General features: G+C 36.2%; 1 protein-coding gene across 8 annotated transcripts in view; it reads right to left on the bottom strand.

Annotated features, from left to right (window-relative positions):
• KDM6A (lysine demethylase 6A) overlaps positions 1-22,498 on the bottom strand; it is a 196,823-nt gene that overhangs the window by 82,362 nt on the left and 91,963 nt on the right. For 7 of the 8 annotated variants that reach the window (XR_016280214.1, XR_016280213.1, XR_016280212.1 and 4 more), the window contains exons 5-9: positions 18,619-18,677; positions 10,662-10,782; positions 4,641-4,695; positions 973-1,007; positions 575-668 (exon numbers count right to left, since the gene is read on the bottom strand). Coding sequence is in view for 4 of the 8 variants with exons in the window: in XM_089511900.1 (XP_089368026.1) it covers positions 575-668; positions 973-1,007; positions 4,641-4,695; positions 10,662-10,782; positions 18,619-18,677 (364 nt within the window). In the remaining 4 variants the exon portion in view is untranslated. Of the gene's footprint in view, positions 1-574; positions 669-972; positions 1,008-4,640; positions 4,696-9,850; positions 9,867-10,661; positions 10,783-18,618; positions 18,678-22,498 lie in introns of those variants that run through there. The other variant, XR_016280215.1, reaches the window with a different exon arrangement.

Genomic DNA, 22,498 nt, shown 5'->3' with positions numbered 1-22,498 from the left:
TGGCGCGGCTTCTGGACTCTTATGATGCATGCATCATTAAACAGCATACCTCCAAAGTGACCTGAAGCAGCTTTGTTTTGGTCTGTCTGTACAGGGCTAAAGTACACATGGTTGGCACTCAAAGCAGCACTGAAAGAACTCTCAAGAAAACTATGTTATGAACTCAGACAGAATTTGTTACAGTCCAACTCTGCCCTCCCATTCAATGAAGTCCTTAAAAATGAAGTATGGCATCTACTACAAGACTCTTTGCATACTGATATTCGAGACTAATGAAGTTATGTCTTTGAATTCTACCCCCACAGAAATATGAGAGAACATGGTTGGGAAAAGTTTGAGCAAAACCCCTTTCCCCAATAATGCTTTCATTTTACATTTATACGGTAGACAGGAGCAGGGTCATATTTCTTTTAATGAAAAACAAAGTATAATTTATTTTATTTTGTAATTTATATTGACTCTGGGTTAGTGACCAACTGGATGTACCATAATATCCTGACAACTTAGCTGTAGAAAAGTGTGGAATATAATTCCTATTCCCTTCTCCTCTTTCACTTTCTATTTATTTACATACCTAACTGCTGTAACACAGTTGCTTTCACTTGTGCAGGAAGATTTTCAGTCTGCAAAAGTTGTTCATATTCCTTCTTTGCCAAGTGATATTTTCTCTTAAAAGGAACAAGACATATTTATAGATATAACAGCTCATTATTGATAAATTCTGGTGATAATATTATTAAAAACAAAAACATAAGTGAATGTTAATGACAGGCAACACTGCAACAGAACAATGTTTCACAGATAAATAAAACTTGTATATAGTTAACTGAAAACACTGTATCTCCTTTTAAACATCACCGATGAGTATATTCTCTCAGTAGTGATAACATACATTTTGAGTTCAATTAAAGTTGCTATAGAACACTGTTATAATTTAACCAGTTTCATTAATTAAAAGGATTATGCACCTACCTGGGTTTCATATAAATGGGCAATGTGAAACCGAACTGGAAAAGTAGGGAAATAACAGTATTAGGAACAGGAAATTCAAGGTAAAGAGGCAATCTACACATCTGCAAGTTTGTATTTTTGTTTCTGGTTTATGCGTCATAAACTAAGGGAAAAAGAAGTGATCGTAGATGGTAGAAACCCACTCTCCTTTGCTGAGAAAGGCAAGCAGATGAATCAAAATAATTTGCAGTTTCACCTCCCAAAGTTACAGTGAGGCTGAAAAGACACAGCCATGCAGGCCATTTTGTTGTTACATCCCATCTGCAGTATGAGATGCTACACAAGCTTTATACTACTAGGACAGGGAGCTGTGCAGGCTAGGGAGAGAAAGTACTCTCCAATTTGTTTGCCCTCAGATTAACATGAGATCATTGGCCACTATTCTGATTGGGTTTCAAATGAAGTGTGTCCTCTTAGGCCTTTGTCTGAAATTCTCATCTTACTCCAGTCATATCTTTAGGGATAGACTGGATCTAAGTGACAGAATTAAAATAAGATCGATATAATTTCCAATCAGCTGCCCATTTTCACGATGGCTAGACCTCTGTGAAATTGAAAAAAACGTGAATAAGAGGGGGAAAGCAGGAGGGCGTGTGCATGCTTTTCTCCCTACCCCCTTGCTTTAGCCAGCTCAGGGATTCCAGTTATAGCACCGGAGAAGGCAAGAGGGGTGTGCGGATGCTCTCCTCTTCCTCTCCCTGAGCTGTAGCTGGCCTCCCTCAACTGAGTAAAGCACAGGGGAAGCCAGGAGGGGTGCACACGCTCCTCTTCCTCCCATGATTTAGCTAGCTGAGGCAAGGTAAAGCATGAAGGAAGGCAGGGGGCATGCACACACCTTTCCTGTCTGCTCCCTCCCTCCTGGGCTCCCCCCCCTCCTGGGGAAACGCCCATGAAAGAGGAGGAGGAGTGCGTGCATGCATGTGCATGCAGGAACAAACTTATGAATACTCAAATCCGTGAGTGTTTAACTTGCACAAATTGAGGGCTGACTATATTTTAATGCCTCCTGCTTAGTAACAATTAATTAATTAATTAATCAATTTTTATACTTCGCAAAGAGACTCAAGGTGGCTCACAAGATAAAAACATTTTTTAAAAAACTTTACAATAAGAATTTCAAAACAGTTAAAATCATCCAATTAAAACAGTATAAAATTAACATTAAAATGTACTAATAGTTAAAAAGATAACTAAAACACACATCTCATATAAAAACCACCCTGTCATGATTATTATGTTTAAAAGCCTGTCTAAATAAAAATGTTTTTGCTTGCCAGCAAAAGGCAAGCAGGAAGGGGAAAAAATCATACAATTAATAAAATACAATTGAAGAATAAATCTGATAAGAAATTATTTATGAGTACAAACACAGCAGATGGACTCTGTAAGACAAATGGTAGTGCTGTTTTTGATGTGTTGTTTGTGACTTATGGCAACACTAAGGTGCACCCATCATGGGGTTTTCTTGCCAAAATTTATTCAGAGGGATTTGCCTTTGCACTCCTCTGACCTTAAAGAGTGTGTAACTTGCTTAAAGTCACCCACTGAGCTTCTCTGGCTGAGTGGGAATTCAAAACTGGTCCCCAAGAGTCACAATCCAACACTCAAAACACTACACAATACTGTCCCTCATGGAAATTAATGAGTTTAAAAAATTTTATGCAAAATTATATAAATCAAAACTGTCTAAATCACTTCAAATGAACCTATTTTTGGATACTATACCAATAAAATTAATAAACAACATTCAGATTTTTGAATCAATGAACTATGGTCAATGAAATCAGACGTAATTTTAAAAATAAGTTGGGTAATCACCTAATTGATGAATTGTCATTTTAAAACATTTTAAAGATGAATTAACTCATTTATTTCTTAAATTAATCAATGATGTCACACATGGATAGTCAATGCTGAATAGTTGAAAACAAGGTAGAATTGTACAGCAGTTATACCAAAACAAGGGGGAGATCCATTGCCAACAGCATACAAATCAATGATGTTACTGAATGTTGATTAAAAAATTCTCTGCCAACTATGGTTCAAAACACACAGCAGAAATAATCTAAATGTCTCACAAAACTACAGTTCTCAGAATTCCCTAGCATTGACCCAGGCAGTTCAAGTGGTAAACTGGATTATTTCTGCAGTGTTTTTTTTTTAACCTATGAACTATAAGTAAACCCTAATTGTATTTCTTGCAGTAATTCAAAATCACAATCACATTCAATCTGATCCAAACATTTTAAAGAACCTAGTAATAATAGGGACATAGATGTGTTGTGTGTTAGCATGGTAAATAATACTTAACTTTCTTATTATAAATGCCTTGCCAGCTTAAAACCAGTTTGATCTTCTGAAATATTGGTACAAAACATACTGCAGAAATAATCCAGTTTGAGACCACTTTAACTGCCCTGTGAGACATTTAGTCTTATCTGGCAGAGCGCTCTGGTACCACAATACACCACAATTCCCAGGATTCCATAGTACTAAGCCAGGGCAGTTAAAGCTGTCTCAAACTGGATTATTTCTGCAGCGTGCTTTGGTGCATAGCTGGCTATGCTGCAGCCCCAATCTGGCTTCAAGACGCCCATTCTGCCGATCTATTTCGCCCCTTAGTCCTTCTTTTCACAATAAATGAACAAGCATAAAATAAGAAAAGGAGCCACCAAACATGTATAAATAATTGTAGATAGATATTTTCTGAAAATTGTGTTCATTCTCTTGTCTACCTACAGGTCCTATCAAAATAGATCCTCACTTTGAAGATGTCCTCAAATATACTGTAGATCTGTATGGGAGAAAGAGGTGCTGACGGGATAGAGGGAAGCTGTTCTTCAGTGGCTTTAATTTTGTTTCTACTATAATGAGGAAGCTGTTAGAGCTAATGGAACCAACATGTAGAATTTGTTAATTCACATGGAATTTAAATCATATTAATGAATTGTACAGTGTGAACTCTTCCCAATTGTTGGGGGCTCGGTTTCAGGAGATCCTGCAGAAGGAAAAATGCAAATGCTCAAGCTCCATATTATTCAATAGGCAGCAATGTGCATGTGTTTGTGTCCATGACCATGTGCTGTCACTGGATAATAAGGGGCATGGCAAGCAGTAGAAACTCCAGTCCATGGATAGCTCATGGATAGCCCAATGTGGCAGGCCCATGGTAATATCATTTTACCTTTCTGAATATACAGAAATTAAAAGAAACTAAAAGGAAACCAATAAAATGAATACATATATACTTTTCTAGTGTTAAGTCCTAAATGCATAGAAGATTAATAATGGTTCATGGAAGGGAACAAATTCCATCCCTCCTCCCTCCAATTTAAGTTAGTGCTTTCTACTGAATTCTATTAAAAGTGTTTGTGGAGATTTGAGTGGAGCTTTAGCATAAATTGGCCTTCCAGCTTAAAAAAAATATGACTACACTTGTCACTCCACATTTGCAGCTTTGACTTTTGCATGTGCCTGTTCCTCCCCCCCTCCCCAGGCCTTCAGCTGTCTCCACAGAGGTCCCACCCCCTGAAGTCATGTCCCCCCAGAAGTCCCTCCCTGGCACCAGGTAACACTCGGTGTGGGAACACCTCTGAGTCTGGGCACTGGGTCTCTATTGCAATACTTACTTTCAGCATTGGACAAAGTGCAAGGATTGCAGTCAACCAAAGCCAACTGAAGATGCTGCAAAAGAAAAGAGAAATAAGTGTATTCTCTGATCAAAGTCCTGAATTATTTGTCTGATAAGATAAAATAATGCTAAGCATAATTATCTTTGAATAGGCCCAACAGAAGTAAAATGTATGGCTAGGACCTAAATACAATTCTTAATTCTAATTAGAGAAGACCCTTTGAATCAGTGATATTTACATAAATCTTGATTTATCAACTTTCCACTGATTAAATGGACATCTGTGATTGGGACTAACAAACAAATGGTAACACAGTATATGCAGAGCAAATATCAGCAATTAAATGATAATGTGGAAACAGGTATTAATTCTGAGATTAAGATGGGCTGCAGCTATTTATTATATCTTGCTGTCAGCAGCTTCTTAAAAACTGCATTGAAATAAATACAATTAAAAGAACACTTATCAAGATATAAAAATACATAGAAACTGCTGAACTGGTCTCACTTTCAAAATTGATATTTCTAAACTACACCTCACCATTGGAGACAGAAGATTTATCTTTAACATTGAAAAGATGAATCAATTATTCAACTTTTTCATTTTAAAATGTGATATTCCATAGTCTGAGACCCCTATATACTGAGTAATCCAACATGAATACTGAATTTCATAGATTTTGCTAATTCATTTCTATGAATAATAAAACCATACAGTGATACTTGTTTTTCTAGAGATACAGTATTTGATTTTAGCTGACTATATACAGTATTATCATTTTCAACACAAAAGAAAAAAACAGATACAACTGGTTGATAGTTAAGAGGAAGTAACTGATACAAAACCACCTCTGTTACCTAAGGAAACCCTAAGAAAATTCATGGGGTCACCAGAAGTTGACAGGCAACTTGAAGACACTTAAAAACACAATGGGTATGAACTCATTCTATTAATGTATCAAAATAACAGAATGTTACTTCTTACTGTAGGTATGTCTTCACTCCATTATATAAACAAAGCACTCTACTAAGAGACTTTTAAAAACATTTTTTCCAGTAACAATTTAATGAAGATATTTATTAAGGTAATCAAGCAAAATTGGAAGCTAAGAACAAGATGGATTATAAAAACCAGGGCTGTTGCAGCCAAGACATATATGAATGATATTACAAAATAATACTGTCAAATCTGATTATGCAGAAACATGTTCATTTCTTGGCAACTGTTTCTCCACTGAACAATAACTTATAACATCAAGCTGTTTGCAAGCATTTCCCAGAAAACATATTATATTTTAACCTTGAAAAGTATAAAAGTAGCTCATGAATTAATTGTCCTTTTCTAAAATTCAGGGATTATAAAGGCTGCAATACACTTTAGATCCTACAACAGCCTCAACACCACCGATGTACCTATATTTTTCCAGCCCTGAATAAGCAAAAAATGTGAAAAGATCATGATGCATTTTTTCATAACAGAAAATATGATCCTTTGTTTATAGAGGCCATACAAAAATGAGTATATACCTTTGTAAGATACAAAAATTATACTGAGCTCACCCATACTTCATATGACCCCAATCAGGGAGGGGGGGAGACACCAAAAAGGTAATTCGTATGATTATTATCAAGAAAGGCTATTTAAAGCAAGCCAATTAAATAAGCAGCGTTTAATATCAACTTAAAAATGGGTCCAATTTTGAAACAGCAACCTCCAATGAGGTTCCAAACATTTAAACAGTAGGAATATATTTGTATTATTCAGTCTCACCACAATACTATAGCACAATTTCAAAATCTCAGAATATTCAAAATTACAAAATGCAGTGTTAAACCAGAACTATTTAGCACAAGACATGATAATGCTGATCACAATCAAAAGCATGCAGATGAATATTATAAAAATAAACCATCTATTGTAAAGGTACACCCAATTATTAAAGCACATACAAGAACAAACCCAGTCATCCAGAACAAACCAGCATATATAGCTACATTAAAGCACTGCGATTTTCTTCTGCAGTATTCCATTAGAAAAATAGCCATGTAGATCAACAGAGTTCCTTTGTCAAAAGACAAACTATTTACTGTCTTTGGTATCATAAACTACAAATGTATCAAATTAAATATCCAGTTCCAAATCTCTGCAGCAAACAGAAGCCAGCAAACATCTGCATCTCTCAAAAATATTGCAGTACTAAAGCTGGCTGCTGCTGTGTGAAATAGTTATTATGCAGGAGAGGCCACTGCAGTTCAGAGACAACATTCAATACCTCAAGGCAGACATCTGTCTACAGAAATTCAAATCGCAAGTAAAAGGACTTACCTAAAAGACACTAATTTCAATGTTTAAATGTGGTGGCATTTTTTGAAGCATAGCAGCTGAAACCAATGACATTATTTGATTTGTAAAGAATTATGAATCAGGATATTTTTTCCCTTCAGAGCCCCTGTCTGCTGACGTGATTGCAGCAAAAGCTGCTAACGTTATTCTACAAAGAATCAGAGGTATAGTGCCTAGGTACCTACAAAGCTTTTAATGATAGCCTACACAAACAATGTCTCTCCATAGCAGTGTACATATTTAACAATCCATTGAGAAACAGACCTCTATTTCTCAGTTTCTCCTGTTCTATTTTATTTCAACGTGCTTCAAAACTACCAGCATATAATAGTACTTTGTCACATGAGTAAGATAAATACTCTAAAAGTCACCGGAAAACACTTTTAGACATAGTTCAACTATCATGATGTTCTGGCACTGGGATTTTACATTTTCATCCCTAAACTGATGCTGTAAGATTTCCTAACAGGCTGTTTAAATAGTCTATGTTATGTAAGTGAAGCCATCATTAGAAAGGTGATAATTCTGACATGAACTTACCATAATGGGAAAGCCTTATCCCAGCTGAGAACAACTCCTAGAGATGGCTTTTATAACTGTATGACCTATGTGTGATGCTTGATCCTAAGAGCTGTCTTTTGTTCAGATAACTAGGACACAGAAAGCCTTGTATAATCAAAATACTGGCGAACAGCCAAGGCTCCATCTGACAGGCATGTTGAGGGTAAGGGTGGGAGGACGTGCAGCACACGCTACTAAATCAACTCATTAGTTTGCTCTCCAGGGTCCTTCAAAATCGGAATTAATTCATCTTTTTTAAAGAAAGGAGGCTTGTAAGGCGTAAGCACTCTTTTTCACCCTACGCTGCACAATCAAAACAGAAGAATTTACTACATAAATAGGATAAAAGAAGGTGAACAAAGAACTTCATTTGCATAATATGAATAGAACAGGTCTGGTCTAAATAATCATATGGTCAGACCAAATGTTTTGCCCACTGTTGTAATATTCTATGTATGCAATAACTGTATGGTAGTAAAGTAATTTTGACAATAGTTAGTTGAACATACACTTTTTACATTCAACCAAAAGGCCTCTATGATAGCATAAGCCATGGAGCTTTGATGTAAAGCACATTTTCTAGTTACATGTTTTTGATTGGAGTGAGTAAATGTAGTGGAGACCAATTTCACTTCCCCACCACCTTACAAGTATTTTGTGCCAACAGTTGGACAAATTATTGGGCTGGAAGTGAGACAAATTTTCCTTCAGTTTGCACCTCTGAGTGTTTTGGTCAATTTTTGGGTCACTTCAGTTTGGGTTTTTTCCTAAATGTTGGGAGGGGGGGATAAGTGTTTTCAGGCACATCAGTACTCCAGGGCACATTTTAGCACATGTTAAAGGTGAATTTTTACCTGAAACATATTTTTAACTTAGAGGGTTTGTGGAACTGAAGAGGTACAAAAAATGGGCTGAAGTACACAAGGCTCACAAGGAAAAAGCTCATACATTTGCCATCCCTCATCTCTTAACCTTTTATCCTTCTTTACTCTTCCGGGTCTCTTATTCTCCCACCAATTCTACAACCTACTGTTGCACTCTGTGCAACACACATGTACTTTCTACACACACCCTACTTCCCAAAATGCAGCCAAAACCAGTGGAGATGAAACAGGGTTTTTAATTTTACCACTCGTTTTATTATGGCTATTGCCCTTTTCTTCTGGAATCTGCCAAGAGATGAAGCCATGACTTTTTCCATATAAATTAACTTTCAATTGTAAAGCACAAGCACCTCTTTTTAGATAAGCTAACAACAGGGTAAACACTTGTCAACTGGAACACAAAGTTTATACATAATTGTGACTAACCAACGGGATAGCTTTATCCCAACCCTGAGAGCAGCTCTTAAAATACTCTCTGTTCTACTACCATAAGACAAAAGGGCTTTAAACCCTTGAGAAACTGACAGAATTTCCAAATCTTGATCCTTCTGTGACAGAAGAGAGAAAGTAACTATCAAAAAGGAAGAATAAATTTTCAAGCAATATTTCTGAAAAGGGGGGGGGGGGAATTAGGTGCTGACATGTTTACTTTGCAGTGGCAAATACAGTACACTGATAATTGTATGGGATGCTCCACTCAAAATATGAAAAACATTGGGAAAATGCCAATGACTTTTTAAGAGACTGCACCGTGTAAGCAGTGCTGCTCATGTGAGACTTCAAAGATGCCATAAATTTGCAGATTTTCAACTAGAACCACACACAGATGCATTTCAACAACTTGGCTAACAATATAGTTTATCATGTTAAAATCTCACTAATTTAATAATCTTTTATTATAAGAATCAACATCCTTTATCATTTGTTATTCTATAGTGTATCTACACATCCATGACAGACAATTACAATAAAATTTCAATTCAATCTGATGGAAAATCAGGCAGCACATGCCTTAAGGACATCGTACCTCTGACTTATTGTACCTCTGACTTACACATCATACACTAGAACAGTTCACCTCTGACTTATACACCATAACATCATACTCTAGAACAGTTTACAGTCGACCCTCTCTTTTCATGGTGGATCTGTTCCAGATTTCCCCCCATGCAAAAAATGGAAAACCGCCTATATTGAAGCCCCACTGGTTTGAATGGCAGTGTTCACCCCATTTTGTCCCCCTCCATTTGTCACATGCAAATGGGTGAGGGACACAGACTTCAAGTCCGCAAAAACTGAGGGGCGATTGTATTAGTATTTCCTCAACAGAGCAAATCAAGACTGAACTGCCCCTAGAAGCCAAGATGACTAAACTGAGACTCTTATACTTTGGGCATATCATATAATGTCATGACTCACCAGAAAATACAATAATGCTTGGTAAGGTAGAAGGCAATAGGAAGATTGCATTACAGATGGATAGCCTCAATTAAGGAAGCCACAGCCCAAAATTTGCAAGACCTGAACAAGACTGTTGATGACTCTGAGGTCTCTCGTTCATAAATTGAAGTACTCCATGGCAGTTAACAGTGGCCTGTTACAGACAGGCCAAAATAAAGCTGCTTCGAGTCACTTTGGAGATATGGTATTTCAATGATGCATGCGTCCTAAGAGTCCAAAAGCCGCACCAAAGCTGCATTCCAGTCCTTAGAACTGGCGCATGGCTTTGGTGCGGCTTTTGGCCTCTTAGGATGCATGCATAATTGAAATACCATACCTCCAAAGTGACTCGAAGCAGCTTTATTTTGGCCTGTCTGTAACAGGCCAATATGAACATTCTTATATGACGTTCCTCCAAATCAAAATACTCAACATAATTCTTTTCCACATTTTCAGTCTTTACTGGCTTCTCAAAACATTAGTCGTATTAAAAATCATAATAGGTTTCAGGAACACTTTCTCCCAGCCTCTCAGCATACAGGAAAGTAAAATGTTGAGCTAAATAATTACACATTTATTTCAATAAAGGATATCTACAAATCTACAAAGAAGAATCTGTTAACTCATAAACAGTTGTTAATTTCTCCTGAAATACAATCTCAGGGGCTAAGCAGCAACTGAAAAATACAATAAAACTCAAGTAAAACATATACATTCTGTTGTAGTGCAACAAGAAACAAGTACAACATGAAGCAAACGTCAGTGTTCATTTTTAAAAAAGAACTCTTACCTTAAAACTAGACTCAAAATCTGTGTTCACTTTGAACATAAGCCCAAGTCGTAAATGAATTTCCTTGGCGCGGCAAAAGCTGGGATCAACATAAAGCACCTCCCGAAATGCTTTAATTGCCCTGGGGGGAAAGCACACATATACATATATACTGAAATGTTCAAATGATATTAATTTTAAGAATCATCTATGAGGAGCAGCACACTATGCTTAAAAAAATTCACTGGAAAACAGAAATACAAAAAAGCCCTTTTAACAATATACCTCAATGCAGATGTTCCAAAGCCATGATTAGAAGGACTATGAGTAAGTCATGGGTGAAGATGCTCCCTTCTTCTATCTCTCATAGCTTTTTTTTTCAGCTTCCCCATTTAGTGCTAAACAAATTCAAATCAGTTTCAACTTCTGGTTTTGACTTAAAGAAATTATACAGTTTGTCTATTTGGATTTTACAAAAAAATATAGCCGTGATTTTTTTGAAAAGGGGAATCTGGAAGCAAAATCAGGAAATAGGGGAAATTCTCATCCACAATCCTCTAAATAAGCTTATGTCATAGTTGGGTCCCCAAATATTGTTTGACTATAACTCCCATTATCCCAGTTCATTGGTGATAAAGGAAGTTGGAAATCTCCCTAGCCTAGATTGAAAAAGACTGCTCTAAACTATGGTTTGAATATTATCTAAATTAAGCCACTGAATTAAGTAAAGGTCAAATAAAGGGACAAAACAGACTGCCCAAAAATGGATTGGGGCCGCCGTGGCAACCACAAGTTGTAACCCCAATACACCGTCTGACAGTCTAAAAATAAGTGGCAAATTGCCACTCCTTTTTGCACTAGTAAAGAGCCAACTTTTCCTGCCCCACCATGACTTTATGGCGCTCCTGCAGCATATAAAGAACACACTGCTGGAATGACCGGAAGCCAGCCCACATCTGAGCTGCCGGGCATCTTCCAGGCATCTTGGGAGAGTGCATCATGTGTATGCCATGTTCCGAAGCCAGCTGGAAACCAGCTTTTTATGCCAGTCTGTTCCGGATCAAAGTTTTCTTAAAAACAGATTCCATTTAAAATCCAGGCTTTTGAAGGGAAAAAACATCTATACATTTTATCCAATCTGTCTAACAATAAGTACTAGTGCAAGACAAAACTTACAATTTAATATTATACTACAATTACTTGTACAAACAGAAATGCTCAGTAGAAAGTTAGAAAAAAGTGAATAATTATAAACATAAGGGAAACAGGACAATCAGCCTTCCATGCATCCATGGATTCAACCATCCACAGCTTGAAAATATTCCCCAAAATACTTTTTAAAAAAGCAAATCTTGATTTTGTCATTTTATACAAGAGGCACCATTTTACTATACCATTGTGTTTAATAGACTTGAGCATCCATGGATTTTGGTATCCATGGAGGGTCCTGGAACCAAATCCCACTGGATACCAAGGGGCCCACTGTACAATTTCATTAACAAATGCAACAAAATCCAAATCTGGATTTGTACTATCTCCAGGGTTACATTCTGGCATAATGTCTCACATAAAATGAAAGCCCATCAAATAGTTAGATTCAGTACCCAGAGGTAATGGTGGTGGTACACTTATAATTATTTGTTTCCTTCTTTTTCCCCAAAATTGGGACTCAAAAATTAAAAAAATGCAATTAAAAACATAGAAAAAATGACCAATACAACATTTATAGTATTAAAACAATTCAACATCAAGTTAAAGGAATAAAATGTGATTTAAAAGATTTTTAAAATCTCTATAAAACAGTTCAGTTAAAACAATGCCACACCTTGCCCATTCTTTCAAAACTTTCTGTTTTAAAAACCTGCCTAAATAAAAAGGTTTAGACTGCTGACAGAAGGACAAGGAGGGGGCCTAGTTCCAGTGTCTAGGGGCAGCCACTGAAAAGGCCCTCTTTCCTGTCCCCACCAATCAAGCTTGTGATAATAGTGAGATTGAGAGAAACACTTCTCCTGATGCTTTCAGAGCCCAGGGCCAGCTAAATCTAATCAACCCTCAGCATCTGCAGACTTGCCATCTGTGGATTCAAGTATCTGCGGACAGCAAGCCCCGTTGTCTCCAATGGCAGTATATTCACGTGGCTACACCGCCATTACATTCCCTGTTGTTCCGTGTTGGTGGTGGACACAGCCATACTTTCATGGCCACATACATGTGTTGCCATGGGACAATGGGGGCTGTTCCTATGGGGGTGTGGCTGTATGCACATAACCCCATTGGGGCAACGCAGACTTGAGCATTTGTGGATTTTGGTATCCGGAGGGGCATAACGGATCCTCCATGGATACCGAGGGCTGATTGTATACCTTTTAAACATGATCAACTGATGACTCTTTGTATTACAGTAACATGGTTCCTCCTGAATTTGTTTCTGTTACTGTCAAGAGAGGACCATACACTAGAAAGTGGTCTCTAAGGACCAACTGTGCACTCCCACACTAAGGCTCCAAATATCCCTATAACCAGGCCACTCTTGCCTTTTAATCTATCACTCTATGGGGCAGAATAGGCTTGGGCATGAACAGAATGACAGCTGCTTTAAAGTATATTGCTTTATTTATTTAGGTGTGTGTACTTGCACATGCTCACAGGAAGAACCGTCTAGTGGCCATGTTCTGTCCTAGAGTGCTGCACTTGCTATTTGCAATGACAGCAGCAAACAGGAATGTGGAAGTCTGTGAAATGTTTGCTTATTTTCTCTTTGACTTCATATTGAAGGAAATCTAAAAGGACCAGTAGTAAAGAAGACATGCAACTTGATTTCTAGGGGACATACATGATGTGAGTCAGCATCAGAACTAATGGTGGGCATAGAGGTCTAAAGGGACTGTAGTAAAACCCTTGAGATACCTGAAAAAAGTGCTAACATGAGCTGTGATGGCACTGATTTCACCTCTTGAATAAACTGCATGACTGGGCAACAATGGCTATGTGCATTGTAACACGAGAACAAGACTAGGAGAATTGAAAGCAAACGTAGGTGTGAAAAAGAAGTTTACTTGTTTTACTCTGCATTGAATTTTCTGTTTCTATATCCTGTTAGTAGGTTACTACTCATTTAAGACAAGCTGGATTTCTAAGAAAATTGGGGGATTCAATTTTATTGTAACTGCAATAGCTCTTGTTAAGACATCTGCCAAGCTGTAGACATAGCTTTTCCTCAGTGAAGCTGAATTTATTTTAATATCCCTGGACTGGAGTGTAATATAAGCATATTCTGTGTGGTGGTGACGTATTCCTGAGAAATCTGCACAAAGCAGGTGCCAGCGTGGTGTAGTAGTTTGAGCACTGGACTACAGTTCTGGAGACCAGCATTCAAATCCCCACACGGTGACAGAAACCCAATGGGTGACTTTAGGCAAGTAACACTCTCTCAGCCTCAGAGGAAAGCAAAGGCAAACCCTCTCTAAACAAATCTTCCTAAAAAAACCCTATGATAGTTTCACCTTAGGATCACCATAACTCAGAAATGACTTGAAGGCACATAACATAAAGAATCTGCACAAGACTGAGCTGGTGTTGCTCCCAATGCATGTGTTTTTTAACAAGAGGTGGCTGAGGCTACAAGAGAGACACTCTTACTTCTGAGTAAATCTGCATAGGGCCACTGCTGTGCGTGTTTTAATAAGCAACACCTTGAATGAGATGGATTTTTCTCTTTTTAGCTCTCAAGCTAGTTTTGGGTTACATCAATAACTCCCTTCCATCTGTTGCATTTTATCTTTTTAAAACTATATACACCCCATTGTTACATGTTGACTAGATACTTCAGTGTTGTGTTTATATCATTACATCATTTCTTCACATCAAATGAAATAAAGTGCTAGAAAATACACATTTAACTAGTTATCCAAACCAGTACTAGTCAAAATGATTGTCAACAGTATGCAGCATAAATATAGTCCAGGCCTCTGGCACAATGAGAAAAACTGACACCCCTCCACATCACATAGACTGAGAGGCAATGAACTAAACAATATTACTATGTCAGAAATCAATGCATTAAAATTGGAATAGTTGATTTGTACTGAATTGCAAAATAACAGAACTTGTTCTTTTCTTTTTTTACAAATTTTATTAAGTAATAAAAAAATATTTCACACAGATCTCTAAAGATAAAGTCTCTAACTACATTACACTTCCTTGGTTACTGATTTTCTCCTGTACTAATTTAACATATTCTACTGAACTCTTATCTAACTGTCTTATCTGTTCTATTAATTTCTTAAACTTATTCCTGCTACTTTTATACCAATTAATTATATCAAATATTTAATAATTTTATCATTAGATTATATCATATAAGCATTTAAACCCTATTATACCTTTCACCTTATAGTATATAATATTGTTTATATTATTAAATTCAAACCTCCACCACAATCTTGGAACAATATATATAACACTATACATTTATATCATTTTTCAAACCCCAGGTGTATTTCTTCACTTTTTTCTTTCTGGATATACTCCTTCCGTATTTCCCATTCCTTATGGAAATCTTCCAAGGAATCCGTTTTTTACCATACATGTCAATTTATCCATTGTGGGACCTTCCTCGTTTTTCCAGTATTTAGCAAAAACTGTTCTCGCTGCAATTACAGCAAAGAGTAGAATCTTCTTTTTTCTTTCCAGTTTTAGGTTGTCCATCATGTTCAAAAGATACATTTTAGTACTAAGTCTTCCATTAAATTTAAATATTTTTTTCAATTCTATGCTTTTCCAAAAAATTACCGCCTTAGGGCAATTCCACCACATATGTAAGTAAGTTCCGACTGCTTTTTGACATTTCCAACATACTTTTTTATTCTGTTTAAACATTTTTGCTAATTTAAAAGGAGTTAAATACCACCTATACATTGATTTGTAGATATTTTTCTTTAATTCTACACTTAATTTGTTTAATTTTATTTTTCCAAAGTCTCTCCCATTCCTCTAACTGTATTACTTCATTTAGATCCTTAGCCATATATTCTTTAATTGTTTCATCTTCCAATTCGAACCTAGATATTAATTTGTATAATTTTGAAATCCGTTTTAAAGGATGCTTTATTAGTTTTTCTAATTCAGGTTCCACTAAACCAATTCTTTGTTCTTTCATATCCAACAGAAATCTTTCTCTAATTTGCCTGTATGCAAACCAGTTACATGAATAGCCTTCTGACAATAGTTCTTCCTGTGTTTTCATCATTCTTTTCCCCTTTTCAACTTTTGTAATTTCTTCATATGTCACCCATACATTCTTTCTAAATTCTTCCCTCATAAACATCACTTCATTAATGGATACCCATGGGGGATTTTTGAACATCATTTTTTCTTATATTTTAACCAAACTTTCATCATAAATTTTCTAAGGAGATAGTTATTAAAGTTACTATCAATTTTAATCTTTTCATAGAACATATGACCATGTAATCCAAATTTTAAGTCAGTTTTTTCCAAATTTAATTTTCTATTGTCATCTAATTTAATCCAATCTGATATCCAATCCAATACACAGGCATATTAATACCATTTTAAATTTGGTAAAGCTAAACCTCCTTTATCTGTCGAATCATATAAAATTTTCATTTTTACCCTTGTTTTTTTGTTATTCCAAATAAATTCTGATACGTCTCTCTCCCAAGTCTTAAATGGTATGTCATTTGTTATAATAGGCAAACATTGGAAAAGAAAAATCATTTTTGGCAGTACCGACATCTTCAAAACAGCTACTTTACCTAATGAAGAAATATTAATTTTTTGCCATCTTTCCAACTCTTTTTAAACATTTCTCCAGGTTTCTTCATAAATACTCACAAAAAGTTCCGTGTTCTCCCCAAATATTTCACTGATTTTTTACTTTGAAATCCTGTCTTTTCCTTGAAAATACTCACCTCATCTTTGGTCAGATTCATAGTCAGCATTGTGGTTTATCTCTATTAATTTTCTATCCTGCCACCTTACCAGATTTCTCAAATATCTTCAAGATACTTTCATAACTTTCAATCGGGTTTGTTACTGTCAGGACTAAATCGTCCGCATAAGCTCTCAATTTATATTCTTCTTTTTTCAGCTTAAATCCTTCTATTAATTGGTTATCGCTAATATTATTTAACAGTATTTTCATCATTAATATAAATAAGAGAGGGGAGAGCGGACAGCCTTGTCTTACGCCTTTGTGTAGAGTACATGAGTCCGTTTTCTTGCCATTAATCCAGATTCTCGCTTCCTGTTTGTCATAAATCGCTTCTATCCAATTTTGAAATTTATTACCTACTTCTAATCTTTTAATAATTTAAACATAAATTGCCAATAAATATGGCCATACCACCCTAAACACGTCCGATCTCGTCTTATCTCGGAAGCTAAATAGGGTCGGGCCTGGTTAGTACTTGGATGGGAGAACTTGTTCTTAAACACTTTTAGAAAGCTACATTTACAAGTTCTCTCTTCAATTGTTCTCCATACTTTTAGAGAACCTATTGGTTTTCCTAAGAATTCTAACATACGTTCACCCATCAAGAGGACAAACAACAGACTATTAACAGAGTTGTACTGTATTTTCCTTTGCGCTTTCACTGAAAATGGACTACAGTAAAGTACAATGTATACTCTAATACTTTCCCAGCAAATACATGCACAAAGACATTTTTGTTTCTTGACCACAAGATGCCACTTGGCAAAATGAATTCCTCATAAGTAGGAATAAAGGAAAAGGCTTAATTGCTTGATTTCTAGAAAAAGAAATGTCCAGGTCTCAACAGAAGATTAGAGGAGAAGTAAAAAGAAAAAAATACAGCAGATCTACTGATTTTGCCGTTTGGTTTTTGCCACCATAATCAGTGGGCACAAAAAATGCATACAGCACCAAAAGATGCTAGCAAGTCATAAAAAAACATGAGGATGGCATGTTTGTCTATAAAGGGAGAGCATGCATCTCAGCTATCTACAAGCTTCAATGACAAAAGAATGTCAATAGTTGGGGTAACTTGAAAGATTACTGTTTCATCCAGGGAAATACAACAAAATACAAAAAACACAAAACCTCTATTGGCCAACCCAAACTTACAAGTATTATGCAAAGGTCACAACCTTTGTCAACTTACAGCAAAACAAAATATATGCTATTAGTAAAATATTTAAACAAGGAAGTGTAATTTGGCTGCTTTTATTTTTAGGAAAAAGCAGGCACAGGTGTGCCAACCTCAATGAGATCATATATGAGATCAACACCCTTCAAATTCCTCTTCAATAAAATAAAAACATCCATGTCAAAAATGCTTGTTTGAACATTTAGATATCATTTGATGTCTGGCCATAGAAAATATGAACTGGAGAGAATAATAAAAAAATGTCCCCACTTCCAATACCAGTTTTTGCAGGCCCCATAACTCTTCTGGAACACCCATGCCCCCCTTGCAAAACAAACAAACAAACAAACCAGAACTGTCAGGAGTAGAGATTCCATTTCAACACAAGGTAGAAACCCCACTGCCTCCCTGCAATACATCCTTTGTTTTACCCAATTCCCTAAATGGGGGCATATGAAATGGACTTCTAGACATTCTGTTTTTAGAAACTGTTGTGGCCCACAGTAGGTCCCATAAACAAAAAAGTGACCTGATGTTTGCCTACCTCTTAATTTAGCTATATTTTATAATCCTGCTTTTTTCCAACAAGCTGGTCTTTAGAAAAGGGATGGGGATGTGTGGCCTTCCATAGATTGTCAGATACCAATTCTATCAACTCAAAAGCCACATTAAAGGTAACTACATTTTTAAAAAATATATTTTTTTCATTTAATTCCCATTAGTCATATGGTTAGAGAAAAAATATATTAGTATATTTACCATATAATCTGAATTCAAAAGAGTACAAAAATTACTGAACAGCACATATTTCACCAAAATGTAAAATCCACAGCATTTTTGGAACTTACCACTGAAATGCATTATAATGGAAGTAGACCAAGCCAAGGCCATACAAAAAGGCAGCATTCTGGATAAAAGAAAAAAATACTTTAAAAAAATGATACATAACATCTTACAATCTGAATGAATGTTAGAAAATATTGTTGAAAAGGCATTTTAGTCTCTGCTTTAACAGAGAGAATAAAGTTATAAAATGAATGAACTTCTAAAAATCTTAGACTATAATACTACTAAGACATAATTGATACTACCAAGTATTCTACTCTTTTATGCCATTAAAAATATAGGGGCAAACAAGAAGCTAGAATAGTTAACATAAAATTTTCAAATAATAAGCCAGTGACAGGCATCAGTAAGAGATAATGCCTGGTAAAGCTGAAGGCAGAAGGAAAAGAGGAAGATTGGCTCAATCAAGGAAGCCACAACCCTGGGCAGCACTGTTACTGACAGGGTCTCCTGGATGCCCCTCCTTCAGAGTTACCGTAAGTTAATGGCATATAACAAGAGATACCTGCAAGTAGGGTTGCCATATCTCGCCTGGGGGGCGGGACTTTCCCGGTTTGGGGCGGGGCCACACAGTCCCGCCCAGGTTTGGCCCCGCCCCCAGGACTCCCCCCCCCCCCAGCGAGGCCCTGGAGGCAGCTCCACCCCTCCCAATGGCTGTGTCCCACCCTCCCTGCCTGGCTCAGCCTAGAGAGCAGGTCTTCAGGACACCTGCCACTCAGAGCTATTGCCAGCCCACTTGGTATATATGTCTTGCAAAAGGCATTACTTTCCAGGTTACAGTGAGGGGAAAAAAGGCCATAAATCGTTCATGTTTCACTGGGAGTCTAAATGCCTCATCTTTTAAATGTATACCGCGTCAGTATTCTTGTAATTCTTTATCACAGGATCGTTTTTGAGGCCCTAAACATCTTTACTTGTAATATGCAAATTTCTCCCAAAGCTGACCAATGGGAAAGAAGCAATCAGCCCTCCACTTGGGTTGGTTTTCAATGGCTTGGAAGGAAGAGATTTTGCCTTGCAAGTTGCTGGTAAATAATAGAAGGCTTTGGGGTTGCAAAAGGCTGCAGAAATAGTTTGACCCCCCCCCCCCTTAAACATCCATGGCTCAGTGCTATAGGATTCTGGGAATTGTAGTTTCTTGTGGCACCAGAGCTCTCTTGACAAAAGGAGGCCGAATGGTCCACAGAGCTACAGTTCCCAGGATTCCATAGCCTTGAGGAGGAGGAGAAGGAGGAGGAGGAAGGGAGCTTTGAAGGGCAGAATTGGGGCAGAGGAGGAGGAGGAGGAGGAGTTGGAGGAAAGCTGAGTCAGTGGCCATTAGGTCTGCCTTGGTTTTTTGGGGTTTTTAAATTATTTTTAAAAATATAAAATACTTATTTTATTTTATTTTATTAATTTTTATTATTGCTTGTTTTTATTTTATTTTATTAATTTTTATTATTGCTTGTTTTATTTTATTTCATTAATTTTTATTATTGCTTGTTTTTATTTTATTTTATTAATTTTTATTATTGCTTGTTTTATTTTATTTCATTAATTTTTATTATTGCTTGTTTTTATTTTATTTTATTAATTTTTATTATTGCTTGTTTTTATTTCATTAATTTTTATTATTGCTTGTTTTTATTTTATTTTATTAATTTTTATTATTGCTTGTTTTTATTTCATTAATTTTTATTATTGCTTGTTTTTATTTCATTAATTTTTATTATTGCTTGTTTTAGTTTATTAATTTTATTATTTCTTGTTTAATTTTATTAATTTTTATTATTGCTTGTTTTATTTTATTTCATTAATTTTTATTATTGCTTGTTTTTATTTTATTTCATTAATTTTTATTATTGCTTGTTTTTATTTTATTTCATTAGTTTTTATTATTGCTTGTTTTTATTTTATTTCATTAATTTTTATTATTGCTTGTTTTTATTTTATTTCATTAATTTTTATTATTGCTTGTTTTATTTTATTTCATTAATTTTTATTATTGCTTGTCTTTATTTTATTTCATTAATTTTTATTATTGCTTGTCTTTATTTTATTTCATTAATTTTTATTATTGCTTGTCTTTATTTTATTACATTAATTTTTATTATTAAATATATACACCCCTGCTTTGTTTCTTTTTAATTATTTTTTATTATTAAATATATGCAAGTGCATTTTCTGTGTATTTATGGCAATTTGAATGCTAACAAGTCTGCCTTTCTTGGCCAATTATAGTGGTGATGATGATGATGGTGATATTGATATCAACAAGCCTCTGAGGCACGGCCAATGTAACTTGCTGTGATTTTTACAAACTCATGCGCAGTGAAGAAAAACCACAGTCCCTTGCCCAAGTACACACTTCTGAGAAGTACAGTTGAACCCGAGGGCAGGTCCATTTCTGCCATCTGTCTAGGAATAATGCCAAAATGTCCTCCATTTTGATCATGCCTAAAAAACATGCATTTATATTAAGATTTTTTTTAAAAACCTCAATTTTTTCGCATGTCCTCCATTTTTTTAAAAAATGTGTCCTATATTTGAAAATGTTGCCCTACATTTGTCCCGGTTTGGAGGTCCTGACTTATGGCAACCCTACCTGCAAGAGATAAGGCAGGGTTTCAAGCAAACAGCTGAAATTCATCCAAATACAGTAGGACCTGTATTACACAAGACGTCTGTTTCAGGACATTTTGCACACAACAAATTTTGTATATAAACTGGAATGCTATTTCTCCTATATGAAATGAATGATGAAGTGTTCTATCTGAACATTTTCTAGGTTCTCCAGAGTGATTCTGTGGGAGTGAAAGGACAGGACCAATGCCATCGGGCCTGAAGAGGAAGAGCCTTCCCCTCCCTCCTTCCAACTGTCATCGTCTGGCCTTAGAGGGAGCAAAAGGACAGGCCCAACGCCATCGAGCCCAGCCTCAATTAAGAAAAAAAGCCCTCCCTCCAGTCCATCTGCCTTGGTCCAGGCCTCAGAGGGAGAGAAGAGTGCTGGACCTAATCCCCTCACCCCCACACCATTCCCTTCTCCTTTTGTGTCCTGTCTTTTTAGATTGTAAGCCTGAGGGCAGGGAACTGTCTATTATCCCCTCTGTTGTAAGCCGCCCGGATTCCCAGTGATTGAGCGGCACATAAATAAATCTTATGATGATGATGATGGTGATGATGATTATATTTCTGCCAGATGTTGATCTCAGTTTTGTGCTGGAGGACCTAGAAATGCATAGGGAAGTGTTCTCTCTAGGCATTTTCTAGGTCCTCCAGTGCAAACATCCATCATACTTAAGAAGCATTATTTTGATAACTGCAGTGATGTTGTCAAGTGAACGTATCAGCATATCTTCAGTATTACCTTTCTTACTGGCACCATTTTATCAACATAATTTTAACCAGTGTTTAAGCTTGCACTCTCTCTTACATGCATAATTTTCAGAATAGAAGCTAAAAGAAAAAGCATTGAGCAGTAAAACATAATGCAAGAATAATACATTTGGCAATAATAAGGCACAATTGTCCTAATCCAATTGCTAATACCAACTAGAACAGTTGGGACTAGAAAATGTTGACACACTATTCAGCAGGTAATTCAACAGGCCTACTCTAGCTGAGACTAACAATTAGATGTAGGACCTGCTGTTTTATTTTCATTATATTTTAATAAGTATTGTATTAAAATGGCTTAAGAATTTATTTTATATTGTCCACTGTAAATTCTACAAAACAAGGCTTTAATGCAAATTACAACCATGGTTTTAAAAAATGTAATTCCTTTCGCACGTACAAGAACATAATCCATTGACCAATGTGAACAGAAGAGCAATAGCAGCTTCAATACCAGGAGCCCTGGTGGTGCAGTGGTTAAATGCCTGCACTGCAGCCACTCACTCA

The sequence above is a fragment of the Sceloporus occidentalis genome, unplaced genomic scaffold (assembly GCF_023333645.1).
Source record: "Sceloporus occidentalis isolate IW3139 unplaced genomic scaffold, rSceOcc1.0.p SCAF_2, whole genome shotgun sequence".
Taxonomy (NCBI): domain Eukaryota; kingdom Metazoa; phylum Chordata; class Lepidosauria; order Squamata; family Phrynosomatidae; genus Sceloporus; species Sceloporus occidentalis.
This window is presented reverse-complemented; position numbering and strand designations above follow the sequence as displayed.